This window comes from Leuciscus leuciscus, assembly GCF_965113295.1.
Source record: "Leuciscus leuciscus genome assembly, chromosome: 20".
Taxonomy (NCBI): domain Eukaryota; kingdom Metazoa; phylum Chordata; class Actinopteri; order Cypriniformes; family Leuciscidae; genus Leuciscus; species Leuciscus leuciscus.
Window position 1 is genome coordinate 2,297,611 of NC_138744.1, and position 20,161 is coordinate 2,317,771.

At 41.5% G+C, this 20,161-nt stretch overlaps 3 protein-coding genes across 3 annotated transcripts; all 3 read left to right on the plus strand.

Moving 5' to 3' along the window:
- Window positions 1-898: 898 nt before the first annotated feature.
- Window positions 899-1,562, plus strand: LOC309484582 (extracellular superoxide dismutase [Cu-Zn]-like; the record flags this gene model as incomplete). Its single annotated transcript, XM_082150905.1, has 1 exon — window positions 899-1,562. Exon 1 carries the CDS (start codon window positions 909-911, stop codon window positions 1,560-1,562), a length of 654 nt encoding a protein of 217 aa, XP_082007031.1. The 5' UTR covers window positions 899-908.
- Window positions 1,563-6,050: 4,488 nt separating this feature from the next.
- On the plus strand, window positions 6,051-7,181 carry LOC309484583 (extracellular superoxide dismutase [Cu-Zn]-like; the record flags this gene model as incomplete). The annotated part of the gene is made up of 2 exons (XM_082150906.1): window positions 6,051-6,143; window positions 6,513-7,181. Exon 2 carries the CDS (start codon window positions 6,528-6,530, stop codon window positions 7,179-7,181), a length of 654 nt encoding a protein of 217 aa, XP_082007032.1. The 5' UTR covers window positions 6,051-6,143; window positions 6,513-6,527.
- A 5,363-nt stretch (window positions 7,182-12,544) lies between these two features.
- LOC309484585 (extracellular superoxide dismutase [Cu-Zn]-like) lies at window positions 12,545-13,208 on the plus strand (the record flags this gene model as incomplete). Its single annotated transcript, XM_082150909.1, has 1 exon — window positions 12,545-13,208. Exon 1 carries the CDS (start codon window positions 12,555-12,557, stop codon window positions 13,206-13,208), a length of 654 nt encoding a protein of 217 aa, XP_082007035.1. The 5' UTR covers window positions 12,545-12,554.
- Window positions 13,209-20,161: the final 6,953 nt, after the last annotated feature.

A 20,161-nucleotide genomic window follows, 5' to 3' on the forward strand; every position in this document is an offset into this window, starting at 1 on the left:
AGGCTTGGTACATCAGAGTCTGTAGAAATGGCTTCATGAAAAAGAAGAACTGTCAGCTATTCACTTATGTGAGATGAATATCTGCTATGAGAAGTGGTGTCAAGCATGAGCGTCAAGTGGAATTGTACACTAAGAATTAATGAGTCACAAATGAGCCACCAAATGAAGTGAAGATGAATCCATAGCAGTACTTCTTTTAATAAACACAAAACAATGGAGATAATCTACAATGGAGAACACATTGTGCAATGCAAGACAAAGAACTGAACAAACTGAGTGCTATATATAAACAGGCAAACAAAGGGAGCTAAATGAAACACAGGTGAACTTAATTAGTGACTAACAGACTATCATGGTTAACTTGTAGCTCAACATGAGTTCCTAAAAGAGCAGCCAAAAGTGTGATTCTCTCAACCCCAGGTCAGGACTGCACACGGATTAAGCTTTGTAGTGTTTTTGTGACTGCACTATTCAGGCTCCACACGGATTGAGGACAACTTTTCAGCTATACAGTAATGCACCTTTGCTGTTTTAGGCTTGTGTTTTGTTTTTTTCTCCATTCCATTTTCTCCATCAACTGACTTGATTTAGTACAACTAAAAAAAAGTTAGTGTAAGCAAAAGTATAGATCTTGTCTTTTATTTGACCTGTCCTTGTGAAAAAAGTACACTTTAGCATGCTTTAAAAAGAAGTACATATTATTGAAAATAAAGCTATAAAAAATATACTTAAGTGCAAGAATGTAATGTTTTCAAACTAATCTGGTTGTGCTATTTTACCTAATGCAACTTCCATTCTCAAAGCTCCCTGCAACAAAGCTTTGACCTTTTATCAAAAATATTACATCCTTAAACCAAACGGCATGATTTGACTGAATCCACTCTTCATTGTAGGCTTTAAAGATCAACATGGAGAAAATCATCCTAATATTCCCTCTGATATTGCTGGCGCTGCATATACAAGGAGGAGAGTTCTCCAAATATCCAGCTTGTTTGCCTGAAGCTCCACAGCCGGAAGTCGTGGAGTTCGACAACACAATCTATGCCACTTGTGAAGTAACTCCCAGCCCCAATTTGCCACGTAACCAGCCAAAGATCTTTGGGCAAATCCTCTTCAAGCAGCTCTTCCCCAATGGAGATTTAGAAGTGAAAATCAACCTCCGTGGTTTGCCTGCCACCGATCGTCAAGAGCGTGCCATGCACATCCATCAGTATGGAGACCTCAGTCAAGGCTGCATCACTGTTGGTCCTCATTATAATCCAAACGGCGTTGACCACCCTCATCATCCTGGAGACCTGGGCAACTTTGCTTCCGAGCGAGGAGTTATAAGGCAGTTCCTGACGCTTCCAGACGCCAAGCTCTTTGGGCCTTATTCCATTCTGGGACGTGCGGTGGTGGTTCATGAGAAGGAGGATGATCTGGGAATGGGTTCAGATGAGGAGAGTAAACTCAGTGGGAATGCTGGAGAGATAATTGCTCTCGGTGTGATTGGTATTACTACTCCAAGTCTGTGGGAGAAGACCGGACCGTTCCCCAAGAAACCATGTGGAGGAAGGCACTGAGAGTCAAAGATGAGGGAGTCGGATATGGTGGGAGGGCAGACTCAAATAGGATAATCATGATTTTCCTTGTGTATTCTTTGTATGTGTCCTACATTAAAGTATATTTCATAACCTGAACATTCCCATGTTTTTTTTTCTTGCTCTTTTCAGAGGCTTTTTGGCCATAGCTTCCAATAGTAAATGCACTCTTAAAAATAAATGTAGGGTGAATGCAGGCGAAGTGGGCCGTTTAGTTTGATTTACTGTGCTCAATGGGTTAACCCTTTAAGAGCATGACAATGGCCTTTAATTAAAGATACACTATTTCTTTAAATGATAAAATGGTTTTGGTTGATGCAATATGACACTGGAGGGTGTGGCTACATCTCAAGGGAGGACACCCTTATTGTTGAAGGTAGACATAAGATTTTATTTTCTAAATTATAAGGTTTCTCGCTAAATGTCAACAAATGGGTATATTATTCTGACAGTTTGTTGCTACAGTTAACACGGAATCAAAATGCAAAAAAAAAAGATTTAAAAACGTGTTGGTTTTCTTGTAAGGTGTTTAAAGCTACAATATGTACGATTTTTGTAATAAAATAACCAAAAATCACTTGCAAAGTGTGATGTATATATATATATATTTCCTGCAGTTGTGTACTTTCAGTATCCCAAAAGTTCCCAAAGATTTTTAATTTCAGAGAAATTCCAATTTTAAATAATGACGTAATAGCCGCGTTATCACTGGTTTCCGCTCGTACTGCCATAGTAACCATGGCGACAACTGCGTTACGTCTAGCAGCACGCTCATGGAGTTGTTTCGTTCAAACATTATGGACCATGGCAAGCAGACTTTGGGACAAAAGGAGAACTAAAACGAGGATCAATATCGGCGTGGTGTTTTGGAGATGCCGAGAGCTCCACGTCCGTGACAAACTTCGACTCGACCGAGACGTCTTGCATGTACTTTATTAGACAGGTGAGCAAATGTAAATAAAACTAATCAATGTTATATAGCTCAACATGATGAAATGTTAGAATATGATCGGTATGTTATTCTAATGTTCATCTAGCTTACTGCTAGTCTCATACAGACAAACAAACACATAGAATAACATTATAACTTTCAACACACTCAAATGCAGTTTAGTGTGATAGACCAAGTGAAACAGTGCTGCGTTACCTCACAAGTTTAATTCGCCAAATAAACTGACTTGTTAACCCTTTCCCACCAAGGCAGTGCTGGTGCTGGTTCGGAGCTAGAGCCTAGTTTCAAATCGGTTCTTTGTTTTTCGACACCCAAAGCACCAGCTCTGAACCAGGAAAAGTGGTTCTTAAGTAGCACCAAAAAACATTGCTGGTCTAGAAGTAAGAACCGCTTGCGTCAGGGGCTGGGGGCGGGGTTACCGTGACCAACAAGACGAACAGAAACTTGTGACCGCCATTTTTCAAATAGCAGCTAATCGAGCTAATAGCAGCTTGATTGTAATCTCCGTCTATGCAAGTTACGGCGAGCTGCACGAACACGTTGGATTCGCCGTGTTTGGATGCCGATGTAGGTTCGCAAAGCCATGAGCATCAATAGTAACGCAACGACCTCCATTGTTGATGGAAGGCTCGTTCGAGATGCATCGGAGCGGCACGGACCGACCGGAGCTGCGGGAGTGTTTGGAGAGCATACGACTCCTTGTGCTTTTGGATCGCTTTCGCAGTGCTTTGATGTCATGAGCCGATCGGTCTGCGAGAAGCCGAACCATCTCGAACAAGCCTGGCGTGTTTGTGTTTGGCGCTGCCACGCTAGCGTTGCTGGGCAACATGAGATGTATCCAGTGACGTAAGATCTGGCTCTGTGGTGGCTCTCTGGTACCTTGGTAATCCAGAATTCTCGCGAGAGCACAAGTTGAATTTGCTCAGCGAGTTACTCTGGTGTTGAGTAATGATGCTCATTAAATATGCCCCTCGATCTGAGCTGCACCAGTCACATGGGGTTATCTGATATAGGCGGGCCAGAGGCGAGCTAAACAGAAGACGACAGCACTGTGACGTTGAAGTCATTAGTAAACATTGCAAGATGGCTATGGATGAACACCAGTTGTTTGAAACGGCTTTGGCCGCTACAATGAACGAGTTAGACTTGGCTTTTTATCTAAAACAGGAACAGAAGACGCCGCTCGAGTCGTTCCTTTGCAAGAAGGACGTTTTTGCTGTTTTGCCGACCGGATACGGTAAGAGTCTAATCTACCAGTTAGCTCCGCTGGTAGCTAAGCGTATGGGGTTTATTGTTGTGATTGGTCGTAGTGTTATCCAATTGCGTGCAGTGAGATCTTCAAATGCATGCTTGGTGCCACCCCTCGAGCTGGCCGAGTTTCATTAGTCGACGCCAGACCATTAATCTTTTATATTTAGGTCTGGATTTCCAGGCTACCTCTCTGGCCTTGTGGAAAGGCAAACCGGATCTTAGAGAGCTCGTCAGTCGAACCAACTCCGGACTGGCAATAGCTCTGGCTCTGAACTGGCACCCGGTTCATGCTGGTGGAAAAGGGGTATGTGTGAGTATTAATTCAGCACTTGCGGGTAGATCGGTAGATTGAAATGTCCTTAATCCTTCATGTCCGCGGGACTCGCATGTGGCGCTGATATCTGTCTCTCATTAGCAATCGCGACCTGCTTCATACCACAGTCATGTTAAAAACATCAATGTATTCACTCATCCATAAACATTATTAGATCCTTCGGCATGACGACAAGTTCCATAATTCCGCTTATGTGTCATCAACCTACACCTTTGTCATTGTAAGAGGTTAGCAAGCCTGGTCAGCACCTGGATGGGAGACGACCTGAGAAAACCACGTTGCTGCTGGAAGAGGTGTTAGTGAGGCCAGCAGGGGGTGCTCACCCTTGGTCTATGTGGGACCTAACGCCCCAGTGTAGTGATCGGGACACTATACTGTCAAAGAGCACCATCCTTCCAATGAGACGTTAAACCGAGGTCCTGACTCTCTGTGGTCATTAAAAATCCCAGGATGTCCTTTGAAAAAGAGTAGGGGTGTAACCCCGGCATCCTGGACAAATTTGCCCCTTGGCCTCTGTCCATCATGGCCTCCTAATCATCCCCATGTACTGATTGGCTTCATCACTGTCTTCTGTCCACCATTAAGCTGGTGTGTGTGGTGGGCGTTCTGGCCCAATATGGCTGCCGTCGCATCATCCAGGTGGATGCTGCACATTGGTGGTGGTTGAGGATATTCCCCCTTCCTTGTAAAGCGCTTTGAGGACCCAGAAAAGCACTATATAAATGTAACAAATTATTATTATTATTATTATTAAAATGTAGATGCCGCTATATAACGCTTTAAAATATGGACACAATTTAAGTTGATTTACAGTGTTTAGAGAAAACAGACAGAAAAAAAGATTTACAATATGGTTACCATTTTAAATGTTCCTCTTATTGAATTTGTGTTAGCCTATTTGTTGTTGCATGTGTTGTAGTTCCATTTGTAATATGTTGTAGAGTTCATTAAGATATCTGATATTCAAATTTCATCCAATTTCATGTCAACATGAGATATGTTGTAGTTGTTTTGAACTTTACACATGCATTGAGTGAACTGATGAGTATTACTCATCATAGCCTATCTATGTGCTTTTGGGTCTGTTAAATATGCTGTGGAATATGTTTGTGTGATGAGTTAATAAATCATGTGTTTTTAAGATCCAGGATCATTTTTTGATAAATTAGGGATGGGTCACATTACCTGAAAAGAAATTTGTCTGGAGTGCATGGTCTCAAAATGTTTATTGGTATATACCTTGCAAATAACACATATCAACTGTATTCAAAATGAAATATTAAAGTCGGACCTTAAAGTTAACAAAAGTAATAAAAAGAAAAAAACATCTAGGTACTGTATATCTAAATGACACGTCTAACAAAAAGCGTCCCACCTTACCTGCATGCATTCAATCTACTAAAAGGGGATTTTAACATCGATGCCATAGAAGAATCATTCCCTCAGAAATGTTTACTTCTGCCTTCAAAGACAATTAAATAGCAGTCCAATTGCATGTGTAATATAGGCTTGTCAGGCTTGGTACATCAGAGTCTGTAGAAATGGCTTCATGAAAAAGAAGAACTGTCAGCTATTCACTTATGTGAGATGAATATCTGCTATGAGAAGTGGTGTCAAGCATGAACGTCAAGTGGAATTGTACACTAAGAATTAATGAGTCACAAATGAGCCACCAAATGAAGTGAAGATGAATCCATAGCAGTACTTCTTTTAATAAACACAAAACAATGGAGATAATCTACAATGGAGAACACATTGTGCAATGCAAGACAAAGAACTGAACAAACTGAGTGCTATATATAAACAGGCAAACAAAGGGAGCTAAATGAAACACAGGTGAACTTAATTAGTGACTAACAGACTATCATGGTTAACTTGTAGCTCAACATGAGTTCCTAAAAGAGCAGCCAAAAGTGTGATTCTCTCAACCCCAGGTCAGGACTGCACACGGATTAAGCTTTGTAGTGTTTTTGTGACTGCACTATTCAGGCTCCACACGGATTGAGGACAACTTTTCAGCTATACGGTAATGCACCTTTGCTGTTTTAGGCTTGTGTTTTGTTTTTTTTCTCTCCATTCCATTTTCTCCATCAACTGACTTGATTTAGTACAACTAAAAAAAAGTTAGTTTAAGCAAAAGTATAGATCTTGTCTTTTATTTGACCTGTCCTTGTGAAAAAAGTACACTTTAGCATGCTTTAAAAAGAAGTACATATTATTGAAAATAAAGCTATAAAAAATATACTTAAGTGCAAGAATGTAATGTTTTCAAACTAATCTGGTTGTGCTATTTTACCTAATGCAACTTCCATTCTCAAAGCTTTGACCTTTTATCAAAAATATTACATCCTTAAACCAAACGGCATGATTTGACTGAATCCACTCTTCATTGTAGGCTTTAAAGATCAACATGGAGAAAATCATCCTAATATTCCCTCTGATATTGCTGGCACTGCATATACAAGGAGGAGAGTTCTCCAAATATCCAGCTTGTTTGCCTGAAGCTCCACAGCCGGAAGTCGTGGAGTTCGACAACACAATCTATGCCACTTGTGAAGTAACTCCCAGCCCCAATTTGCCACGTAACCAGCCAAAGATCTTTGGGCAAATCCTCTTCAAGCAGCTCTTCCCCAATGGAGATTTAGAAGTGAAAATCAACCTCCGTGGTTTGCCTGCCACCGATCGTCAAGAGCGTGCCATGCACATCCATCAGTATGGAGACCTCAGTCAAGGCTGCATCACTGTTGGTCCTCATTATAATCCAAACGGCGTTGACCACCCTCATCATCCTGGAGACCTGGGCAACTTTGCTTCCGAGCGAGGAGTTATAAGGCAGTTCCTGACGCTTCCAGACGCCAAGCTCTTTGGGCCTTATTCCATTCTGGGACGTGCGGTGGTGGTTCATGAGAAGGAGGATGATCTGGGAATGGGTTCAGATGAGGAGAGTAAACTCAGTGGGAATGCTGGAGAGATAATTGCTCTCGGTGTGATTGGTATTACTACTCCAAGTCTGTGGGAGAAGACCGGACCGTTCCCCAAGAAACCATGTGGAGGAAGGCACTGAGAGTCAAAGATGAGGGAGTCGGATATGGTGGGAGGGCAGACTCAAATAGGATAATCATGATTTTCCTTGTGTATTCTTTGTATGTGTCCTACATTAAAGTATATTTCATAACCTGAACATTCCCATGTTTTTTTTTCTTGCTCTTTTCAGAGGCTTTTTGGCCATAGCTTCCAATAGTAAATGCACTCTTAAAAATAAATGTAGGGTGAATGCAGGCGAAGTGGGCCGTTTAGTTTGATTTACTGTGCTCAATGGGTTAACCCTTTAAGAGCATGACAATGGCCTTTAATTAAAGATACACTATTTCTTTAAATGATAAAATGGTTTTGGTTGATGCAATATGACACTGGAGGGTGTGGCTACATCTCAAGGGAGGACACCCTTATTGTTGAAGGTAGACATAAGATTTTATTTTCTAAATTATAAGGTTTCCCGCTAAATGTCAACAAATGGGTATATTATTCTGACAGTTTGTTGCTACAGTTAACACGGAATCAAAATGCAAAAAAAAAAGATTTAAAAACGTGTTGGTTTTCTTGTAAGGTGTTTAAAGCTACAATATGTACGATTTTTGTAATAAAATAACCAAAAATCACTTGCAAAGTGTGATATATATATATATATTTCCTGCAGTTGTGTACTTTCAGTATCCCAAAAGTTCCCAAAGATTTTTAATTTCAGAGAAATTCCAATTTTAAATAATGACGTAATATCCGCGTTATCACTGGTTTCCGCTCGTACTGCCATAGTAACCATGGCGACAACTGCGTTACGTCTAGCAGCACGCTCATGGAGTTGTTTCGTTCAAACATTATGGACCATGGCAAGCAGACTTTGGGACAAAAGGAGAACTAAAACGAGGATCAATATCGGCGTGGTGTTTTGGAGATGCCGAGAGCTCCACGTCCGTGACAAACTTCGACTCGACCGAGACGTCTTGCATGTACTTTATTAGACAGGTGAGCAAATGTAAATAAAACTAATCAATGTTATATAGCTCAACATGATGAAATGTTAGAATATGATCGGTATGTTATTCTAATGTTCATCTAGCTTACTGCTAGTCTCATACAGACAAACAAACACATAGAATAACATTATAACTTTCAACACACTCAAATGCAGTTTAGTGTGATAGACCAAGTGAAACAGTGCTGCGTTACCTCACAAGTTTAATTCGCCAAATAAACTGACTTGTTAACCCTTTCCCACCAAGGCAGTGCTGGTGCTGGTTCGGAGCTAGAGCCTAGTTTCAAATCGGTTCTTTGTTTTTCGACACCCAAAGCACCAGCTCTGAACCAGGAAAAGTGGTTCTTAAGTAGCACCAAAAAACATTGCTGGTCTAGAAGTAAGAACCGCTTGCGTCAGGGGCTGGGGGCGGGGTTACCGTGACCAACAAGACGAACAGAAACTTGTGACCGCCATTTTTCAAATAGCAGCTAATCGAGCTAATAGCAGCTTGATTGTAATCTCCGTCTATGCAAGTTACGGCGAGCTGCACGAACACGTTGGATTCGCCGTGTTTGGATGCCGATGTAGGTTCGCAAAGCCATGAGCATCAATAGTAACGCAACGACCTCCATTGTTGATGGAAGGCTCGTTCGAGATGCATCGGAGCGGCACGGACCGACCGGAGCTGCGGGAGTGTTTGGAGAGCATACGACTCCTTGTGCTTTTGGATCGCTTTCGCAGTGCTTTGATGTCATGAGCCGATCGGTCTGCGAGAAGCCGAACCATCTCGAACAAGCCTGGCGTGTTTGTGTTTGGCGCTGCCACGCTAGCGTTGCTGGGCAACATGAGATGTATCCAGTGACGTAAGATCTGGCTCTGTGGTGGCTCTCTGGTACCTTGGTAATCCAGAATTCTCGCGAGAGCACAAGTTGAATTTGCTCAGCGAGTTACTCTGGTGTTGAGTAATGATGCTCATTAAATATGCCCCTCGATCTGAGCTGCACCAGTCACATGGGGTTATCTGATATAGGCGGGCCAGAGGCGAGCTAAACAGAAGACGACAGCACTGTGACGTCGAAGTCATTAGTAAACATTGCAAGATGGCTATGGATGAACACCAGTTGTTTGAAACGGCTTTGGCCGCTACAATGAACGAGTTAGACTTGGCTTTTTATCTAAAACAGGAACAGAAGACGCCGCTCGAGTCGTTCCTTTGCAAGAAGGACGTTTTTGCTGTTTTGCCGACCGGATACGGTAAGAGTCTAATCTACCAGTTAGCTCCGCTGGTAGCTAAGCGTATGGGGTTTATTGTTGTGATTGGTCGTAGTGTTATCCAATTGCGTGCAGTGAGATCTTCAAATGCATGCTTGGTGCCACCCCTCGAGCTGGCCGAGTTTCATTAGTCGACGCCAGACCATTAATCTTTTATATTTAGGTCTGGATTTCCAGGCTACCTCTCTGGCCTTGTGGAAAGGCAAACCGGATCTTAGAGAGCTCGTCAGTCGAACCAACTCCGGACTGGCAATAGCTCTGGCTCTGAACTGGCACCCGGTTCATGCTGGTGGAAAAGGGGTATGTGTGAGTATTAATTCAGCACTTGCGGGTAGATCGGTAGATTGAAATGTCCTTAATCCTTCATGTCCGCGGGACTCGCATGTGGCGCTGATATCTGTCTCTCATTAGCAATCGCGACCTGCTTCATACCACAGTCATGTTAAAAACATCAATGTATTCACTCATCCATAAACATTATTAGATCCTTCGGCATGACGACAAGTTCCATAATTCCGCTTATGTGTCATCAACCTACACCTTTGTCATTGTAAGAGGTTAGCAAGCCTGGTCAGCACCTGGATGGGAGACGACCTGAGAAAACCACGTTGCTGCTGGAAGAGGTGTTAGTGAGGCCAGCAGGGGGTGCTCACCCTTGGTCTATGTGGGACCTAACGCCCCAGTGTAGTGATCGGGACACTATACTGTCAAAGAGCACCATCCTTCCAATGAGACGTTAAACCGAGGTCCTGACTCTCTGTGGTCATTAAAAATCCCAGGATGTCCTTTGAAAAAGAGTAGGGGTGTAACCCCGGCATCCTGGATAAATTTGCCCCTTGGCCTCTGTCCATCATGGCCTCCTAATCATCCCCATGTACTGATTGGCTTCATCACTGTCTTCTGTCCACCATTAAGCTGGTGTGTGTGGTGGGCGTTCTGGCCCAATATGGCTGCCGTCGCATCATCCAGGTGGATGCTGCACATTGGTGGTGGTTGAGGATATTCCCCCTTCCTTGTAAAGCGCTTTGAGGACCCAGAAAAGCACTATATAAATGTAACAAATTATTATTATTATTATTATTAAAATGTAGATGCCGCTATATAACGCTTTAAAATATGGACACAATTTAAGTTGATTTACAGTGTTTAGAGAAAACAGACAGAAAAAAAGATTTACAATATGGTTACCATTTTAAATGTTCCTCTTATTGAATTTGTGTTAGCCTATTTGTTGTTGCATGTGTTGTAGAATCAGAATCAGAATCAGAATTCTGGCATTACCCTTCCCACACTGTGGGAATCAGAATCACTGGCACTACCCTTCCCACACTCAAAGTACTGCACTCATCCAGAGTGAGTAAAAGGGCTCGCAAAATCACTCTGGACCCGTCACACCCAGCACACTTTCTGTTTGAACTGTTACCGTCTGGTCGACGCTACAGAGCACCGAGCACAAAAACAACCAGACACAGGAAAAGTTTCTTTCCCCAGGCCATCTACCTCATGAACACTTAAATGTTCCCCTACTGTGGAACAAACATGTGCAATACTTCCCTCAGACATTCCATTATAGCACCTTATAACTTTATATATATTTATAATTTATAATCTTTTATTTTTATTTTATTTTTTTCTATTTTTTTTTATTTAAATACCTATGTTACTTGTCACTTGTCTTGTCACTTTATATTGTATGTGTACTGGAAGCTACTGTCACCAAGACAAATTCCTCGTATGCGCAAGCATACTTGGCAATAAAGCTCTTTCTGATTCTGATTCTGATTCTGATTACTCATCATAGCCTATCTATGTGCTTTTGGGTCTGTTAAATATGCTGTGGAATATGTTTGTGTGATGAGTTAATAAATCATGTGTTTTTAAGATCCAGGATAATTTTTTGATAAATTAGGGATGGGTCACATTACCTGAAAAGAAATTTGTCTGGAGTGCATGGTCTCAAAATGTTTATTGGTATATACCTTGCAAATAACACATATCAACTGTATTCAAAATGAAATATTAAAGTCGGACCTTAAAGTTAACAAAAGTAATAAAAAGAAAAAAACATCTAGGTACTGTATATCTAAATGACACGTCTAACAAAAAGCGTCCCACCTTACCTGCATGCATTCAATCTACTAAAAGGGGATTTTAACATCGATGCCATAGAAGAATCATTCCCTCAGAAATGTTTACTTCTGCCTTCAAAGACAATTAAATAGCAGTCCAATTGCATGTGTAATATAGGCTTGTCAGGCTTGGTACATCAGAGTCTGTAGAAATGGCTTCATGAAAAAGAAGAACTGTCAGCTATTCACTTATGTGAGATGAATATCTGCTATGAGAAGTGGTGTCAAGCATGAACGTCAAGTGGAATTGTACACTAAGAATTAATGAGTCACAAATGAGCCACCAAATGAAGTGAAGATGAATCCATAGCAGTACTTCTTTTAATAAACACAAAACAATGGAGATAATCTACAATGGAGAACACATTGTGCAATGCAAGACAAAGAACTGAACAAACTGAGTGCTATATATAAACAGGCAAACAAAGGGAGCTAAATGAAACACAGGTGAACTTAATTAGTGACTAACAGACTATCATGGTTAACTTGTAGCTCAACATGAGTTCCTAAAAGAGCAGCCAAAAGTGTGATTCTCTCAACCCCAGGTCAGGACTGCACACGGATTAAGCTTTGTAGTGTTTTTGTGACTGCACTATTCAGGCTCCACACGGATTGAGGACAACTTTTCAGCTATACGGTAATGCACCTTTGCTGTTTTAGGCTTGTGTTTTGTTTTTTTTCTCTCCATTCCATTTTCTCCATCAACTGACTTGATTTAGTACAACTAAAAAAAAGTTAGTTTAAGCAAAAGTATAGATCTTGTCTTTTATTTGACCTGTCCTTGTGAAAAAAGTACACTTTAGCATGCTTTAAAAAGAAGTACATATTATTGAAAATAAAGCTATAAAAAATATACTTAAGTGCAAGAATGTAATGTTTTCAAACTAATCTGGTTGTGCTATTTTACCTAATGCAACTTCCATTCTCAAAGCTTTGACCTTTTATCAAAAATATTACATCCTTAAACCAAACGGCATGATTTGACTGAATCCACTCTTCATTGTAGGCTTTAAAGATCAACATGGAGAAAATCATCCTAATATTCCCTCTGATATTGCTGGCGCTGCATATACAAGGAGGAGAGTTCTCCAAATATCCAGCTTGTTTGCCTGAAGCTCCACAGCCGGAAGTCGTGGAGTTCGACAACACAATCTATGCCACTTGTGAAGTAACTCCCAGCCCCAATTTGCCACGTAACCAGCCAAAGATCTTTGGGCAAATCCTCTTCAAGCAGCTCTTCCCCAATGGAGATTTAGAAGTGAAAATCAACCTCCGTGGTTTGCCTGCCACCGATCGTCAAGAGCGTGCCATGCACATCCATCAGTATGGAGACCTCAGTCAAGGCTGCATCACTGTTGGTCCTCATTATAATCCAAACGGCGTTGACCACCCTCATCATCCTGGAGACCTGGGCAACTTTGCTTCCGAGCGAGGAGTTATAAGGCAGTTCCTGACGCTTCCAGACGCCAAGCTCTTTGGGCCTTATTCCATTCTGGGACGTGCGGTGGTGGTTCATGAGAAGGAGGATGATCTGGGAATGGGTTCAGATGAGGAGAGTAAACTCAGTGGGAATGCTGGAGAGATAATTGCTCTCGGTGTGATTGGTATTACTACTCCAAGTCTGTGGGAGAAGACCGGACCGTTCCCCAAGAAACCATGTGGAGGAAGGCACTGAGAGTCAAAGATGAGGGAGTCGGATATGGTGGGAGGGCAGACTCAAATAGGATAATCATGATTTTCCTTGTGTATTCTTTGTATGTGTCCTACATTAAAGTATATTTCATAACCTGAACATTCCCATGTTTTTTTTTCTTGCTCTTTTCAGAGGCTTTTTGGCCATAGCTTCCAATAGTAAATGCACTCTTAAAAATAAATGTAGGGTGAATGCAGGCGAAGTGGGCCGTTTAGTTTGATTTACTGTGCTCAATGGGTTAACCCTTTAAGAGCATGACAATGGCCTTTAATTAAAGATACACTATTTCTTTAAATGATAAAATGGTTTTGGTTGATGCAATATGACACTGGAGGGTGTGGCTACATCTCAAGGGAGGACACCCTTATTGTTGAAGGTAGACATAAGATTTTATTTTCTAAATTATAAGGTTTCTCGCTAAATGTCAACAAATGGGTATATTATTCTGACAGTTTGTTGCTACAGTTAACACGGAATCAAAATGCAAAAAAAAAAGATTTAAAAACGTGTTGGTTTTCTTGTAAGGTGTTTAAAGCTACAATATGTACGATTTTTGTAATAAAATAACCAAAAATCACTTGCAAAGTGTGATATATATATATATATTTCCTGCAGTTGTGTACTTTCAGTATCCCAAAAGTTCCCAAAGATTTTTAATTTCAGAGAAATTCCAATTTTAAATAATGACGTAATATCCGCGTTATCACTGGTTTCCGCTCGTACTGCCATAGTAACCATGGCGACAACTGCGTTACGTCTAGCAGCACGCTCATGGAGTTGTTTCGTTCAAACATTATGGACCATGGCAAGCAGACTTTGGGACAAAAGGAGAACTAAAACGAGGATCAATATCGGCGTGGTGTTTTGGAGATGCCGAGAGCTCCACGTCCGTGACAAACTTCGACTCGACCGAGACGTCTTGCATGTACTTTATTAGACAGGTGAGCAAATGTAAATAAAACTAATCAATGTTATATAGCTCAACATGATGAAATGTTAGAATATGATCGGTATGTTATTCTAATGTTCATCTAGCTTACTGCTAGTCTCATACAGACAAACAAACACATAGAATAACATTATAACTTTCAACACACTCAAATGCAGTTTAGTGTGATAGACCAAGTGAAACAGTGCTGCGTTACCTCACAAGTTTAATTCGCCAAATAAACTGACTTGTTAACCCTTTCCCACCAAGGCAGTGCTGGTGCTGGTTCGGAGCTAGAGCCTAGTTTCAAATCGGTTCTTTGTTTTTCGACACCCAAAGCACCAGCTCTGAACCAGGAAAAGTGGTTCTTAAGTAGCACCAAAAAACATTGCTGGTCTAGAAGTAAGAACCGCTTGCGTCAGGGGCTGGGGGCGGGGTTACCGTGACCAACAAGACGAACAGAAACTTGTGACCGCCATTTTTCAAATAGCAGCTAATCGAGCTAATAGCAGCTTGATTGTAATCTCCGTCTATGCAAGTTACGGCGAGCTGCACGAACACGTTGGATTCGCCGTGTTTGGATGCCGATGTAGGTTCGCAAAGCCATGAGCATCAATAGTAACGCAACGACCTCCATTGTTGATGGAAGGCTCGTTCGAGATGCATCGGAGCGGCACGGACCGACCGGAGCTGCGGGAGTGTTTGGAGAGCATACGACTCCTTGTGCTTTTGGATCGCTTTCGCAGTGCTTTGATGTCATGAGCCGATCGGTCTGCGAGAAGCCGAACCATCTCGAACAAGCCTGGCGTGTTTGTGTTTGGCGCTGCCACGCTAGCGTTGCTGGGCAACATGAGATGTATCCAGTGACGTAAGATCTGGCTCTGTGGTGGCTCTCTGGTACCTTGGTAATCCAGAATTCTCGCGAGAGCACAAGTTGAATTTGCTCAGCGAGTTACTCTGGTGTTGAGTAATGATGCTCATTAAATATGCCCCTCGATCTGAGCTGCACCAGTCACATGGGGTTATCTGATATAGGCGGGCCAGAGGCGAGCTAAACAGAAGACGACAGCACTGTGACGTCGAAGTCATTAGTAAACATTGCAAGATGGCTATGGATGAACACCAGTTGTTTGAAACGGCTTTGGCCGCTACAATGAACGAGTTAGACTTGGCTTTTTATCTAAAACAGGAACAGAAGACGCCGCTCGAGTCGTTCCTTTGCAAGAAGGACGTTTTTGCTGTTTTGCCGACCGGATACGGTAAGAGTCTAATCTACCAGTTAGCTCCGCTGGTAGCTAAGCGTATGGGGTTTATTGTTGTGATTGGTCGTAGTGTTATCCAATTGCGTGCAGTGAGATCTTCAAATGCATGCTTGGTGCCACCCCTCGAGCTGGCCGAGTTTCATTAGTCGACGCCAGACCATTAATCTTTTATATTTAGGTCTGGATTTCCAGGCTACCTCTCTGGCCTTGTGGAAAGGCAAACCGGATCTTAGAGAGCTCGTCAGTCGAACCAACTCCGGACTGGCAATAGCTCTGGCTCTGAACTGGCACCCGGTTCATGCTGGTGGAAAAGGGGTATGTGTGAGTATTAATTCAGCACTTGCGGGTAGATCGGTAGATTGAAATGTCCTTAATCCTTCATGTCCGCGGGACTCGCATGTGGCGCTGATATCTGTCTCTCATTAGCAATCGCGACCTGCTTCATACCACAGTCATGTTAAAAACATCAATGTATTCACTCATCCATAAACATTATTAGATCCTTCGGCATGACGACAAGTTCCATAATTCCGCTTATGTGTCATCAACCTACACCTTTGTCATTGTAAGAGGTTAGCAAGCCTGGTCAGCACCTGGATGGGAGACGACCTGAGAAAACCACGTTGCTGCTGGAAGAGGTGTTAGTGAGGCCAGCAGGGGGTGCTCACCCTTGGTCTATGTGGGACCTAACGCCCCAGTGTAGTGATCGGGACACTATACTGTCAAAGAGCACCATCCTTCCAATGAGACGTTAAACCGAGGTCCTGACTCTCTGTGGTCATTAAAAATCCCAGGATGTCCTTTGAAAAAGAGTAGGGGTGTAACCCCGGCATCCTGGATAAATTTGCCCCTTGGCCTCTGTCCATCATGGCCTCCTAATCATCCCCATGTACTGATTGGCTTCATCACTGTCTTCTGTCCACCATTAAGCTGGTGTGTGTGGTGGGCGTTCTGGCCCAATATGGCTGCCGTCGCATCATCCAGGTGGATGCTGCACATTGGTGGTGGTTGAGGATATTCCCCCTTCCTTGTAAAGCGCTTTGAGGACCCAGAAAAGCACTATATAAATGTAACAAATTATTATTATTATTATTATTAAAATGTAGATGCCGCTATATAACGCTTTAAAATATGGACACAATTTAAGTTGATTTACAGTGTTTAGAGAAAACAGACAGAAAAAAAGATTTACAATATGGTTACCATTTTAAATGTTCCTCTTATTGAATTTGTGTTAGCCTATTTGTTGTTGCATGTGTTGTAGAATCAGAATCAGAATCAGAATTCTGGCATTACCCTTCCCACACTGTGGGAATCAGAATCACTGGCACTACCCTTCCCACACTCAAAGTACTGCACTCATCCAGAGTGAGTAAAAGGGCTCGCAAAATCACTCTGGACCCGTCACACCCAGCACACTTTCTGTTTGAACTGTTACCGTCTGGTCGACGCTACAGAGCACCGAGCACAAAAACAACCAGACACAGGAAAAGTTTCTTTCCCCAGGCCATCTACCTCATGAACACTTAAATGTTCCCCTACTGTGGAACAAACATGTGCAATACTTCCCTCAGACATTCCATTATAGCACCTTATAACTTTATATATATTTATAATTTATAATCTTTTATTTTTATTTAATTTTTTTCTATTTTTTTTTATTTAAATACCTATGTTACTTGTCACTTGTCTTGTCACTTTATATTGTATGTGTACTGGAAGCTACTGTCACCAAGACAAATTCCTCGTATGCGCAAGCATACTTGGCAATAAAGCTCTTTCTGATTCTGATTCTGATTCTGATTACTCATCATAGCCTATCTATGTGCTTTTGGGTCTGTTAAATATGCTGTGGAATATGTTTGTGTGATGAGTTAATAAATCATGTGTTTTTAAGATCCAGGATAATTTTTTGATAAATTAGGGATGGGTCACATTACCTGAAAAGAAATTTGTCTGGAGTGCATGGTCTCAAAATGTTTATTGGTATATACCTTGCAAATAACACATATCAACTGTATTCAAAATGAAATATTAAAGTCGGACCTTAAAGTTAACAAAAGTAATAAAAAGAAAAAAACATCTAGGTACTGTATATCTAAATGACACGTCTAACAAAAAGCGTCCCACCTTACCTGCATGCATTCAATCTACTAAAAGGGGATTTTAACATCGATGCCATAGAAGAATCATTCCCTCAGAAATGTTTACTTCTGCCTTCAAAGACAATTAAATAGCAGTCCAATTGCATGTGTAATATAGGCTTGTCAGGCTTGGTACATCAGAGTCTGTAGAAATGGCTTCATGAAAAAGAAGAACTGTCAGCTATTCACTTATGTGAGATGAATATCTGCTATGAGAAGTGGTGTCAAGCATGAACGTCAAGTGGAATTGTACACTAAGAATTAATGAGTCACAAATGAGCCACCAAATGAAGTGAAGATGAATCCATAGCAGTACTTCTTTTAATAAACACAAAACAATGGAGATAATCTACAATGGAGAACACATTGTGCAATGCAAGACAAAGAACTGAACAAACTGAGTGCTATATATAAACAGGCAAACAAAGGGAGCTAAATGAAACACAGGTGAACTTAATTAGTGACTAACAGACTATCATGGTTAACTTGTAGCTCAACATGAGTTCCTAAAAGAGCAGCCAAAAGTGTGATTCTCTCAACCCCAGGTCAGGACTGCACACGGATTAAGCTTTGTAGTGTTTTTGTGACTGCACTATTCAGGCTCCACACGGATTGAGGACAACTTTTCAGCTATACGGTAATGCACCTTTGCTGTTTTAGGCTTGTGTTTTGTTTTTTTTCTCTCCATTCCATTTTCTCCATCAACTGACTTGATTTAGTACAACTAAAAAAAAGTTAGTTTAAGCAAAAGTATAGATCTTGTCTTTTATTTGACCTGTCCTTGTGAAAAAAGTACACTTTAGCATGCTTTAAAAAGAAGTACATATTATTGAAAATAAAGCTATAAAAAATATACTTAAGTGCAAGAATGTAATGTTTTCAAACTAATCTGGTTGTGCTATTTTACCTAATGCAACTTCCATTCTCAAAGCTTTGACCTTTTATCAAAAATATTACATCCTTAAACCAAACGGCATGATTTGACTGAATCCACTCTTCATTGTAGGCTTTAAAGATCAACATGGAGAAAATCATCCTAATATTCCCTCTGATATTGCTGGCGCTGCATATACAAGGAGGAGAGTTCTCCAAATATCCAGCTTGTTTGCCTGAAGCTCCACAGCCGGAAGTCGTGGAGTTCGACAACACAATCTATGCCACTTGTGAAGTAACTCCCAGCCCCAATTTGCCACGTAACCAGCCAAAGATCTTTGGGCAAATCCTCTTCAAGCAGCTCTTCCCCAATGGAGATTTAGAAGTGAAAATCAACCTCCGTGGTTTGCCTGCCACCGATCGTCAAGAGCGTGCCATGCACATCCATCAGTATGGAGACCTCAGTCAAGGCTGCATCACTGTTGGTCCTCATTATAATCCAAACGGCGTTGACCACCCTCATCATCCTGGAGACCTGGGCAACTTTGCTTCCGAGCGAGGAGTTATAAGGCAGTTCCTGACGCTTCCAGACGCCAAGCTCTTTGGGCCTTATTCCATTCTGGGACGTGCGGTGGTGGTTCATGAGAAGGAGGATGATCTGGGAATGGGTTCAGATGAGGAGAGTAAACTCAGTGGGAATGCTGGAGAGATAATTGCTCTCGGTGTGATTGGTATTACTACTCCAAGTCTGTGGGAGAAGACCGGACCGTTCCCCAAGAAACCATGTGGAGGAAGGCACTGAGAGTCAAAGATGAGGGAGTCGGATATGGTGGGAGGGCAGACTCAAATAGGATAATCATGATTTTCCTTGTGTATTCTTTGTATGTGTCCTACATTAAAGTATATTTCATAACCTGAACATTCCCATGTTTTTTTTTCTTGCTCTTTTCAGAGGCTTTTTGGCCATAGCTTCCAATAGTAAATGCACTCTTAAAAATAAATGTAGGGTGAATGCAGGCGAAGTGGGCCGTTTAGTTTGATTTACTGTGCTCAATGGGTTAACCCTTTAAGAGCATGACAATGGCCTTTAATTAAAGATACACTATTTCTTTAAATGATAAAATGGTTTTGGTTGATGCAATATGACACTGGAGGGTGTGGCTACATCTCAAGGGAGGACACCCTTATTGTTGAAGGTAGACATAAGATTTTATTTTCTAAATTATAAGGTTTCTCGCTAAATGTCAACAAATGGGTATATTATTCTGACAGTTTGTTGCTACAGTTAACACGGAATCAAAATGCAAAAAAAAAAGATTTAAAAACGTGTTGGTTTTCTTGTAAGGTGTTTAAAGCTACAATATGTACGATTTTTGTAATAAAATAACCAAAAATCACTTGCAAAGTGTGATATATATATATATATATTTCCTGCAGTTGTGTACTTTCAGTATCCCAAAAGTTCCCAAAGATTTTTAATTTCAGAGAAATTCCAATTTTAAATAATGACGTAATATCCGCGTTATCACTGGTTTCCGCTCGTACTGCCATAGTAACCATGGCGACAACTGCGTTACGTCTAGCAGCACGCTCATGGAGTTGTTTCGTTCAAACATTATGGACCATGGCAAGCAGACTTTGGGACAAAAGGAGAACTAAAACGAGGATCAATATCGGCGTGGTGTTTTGGAGATGCCGAGAGCTCCACGTCCGTGACAAACTTCGACT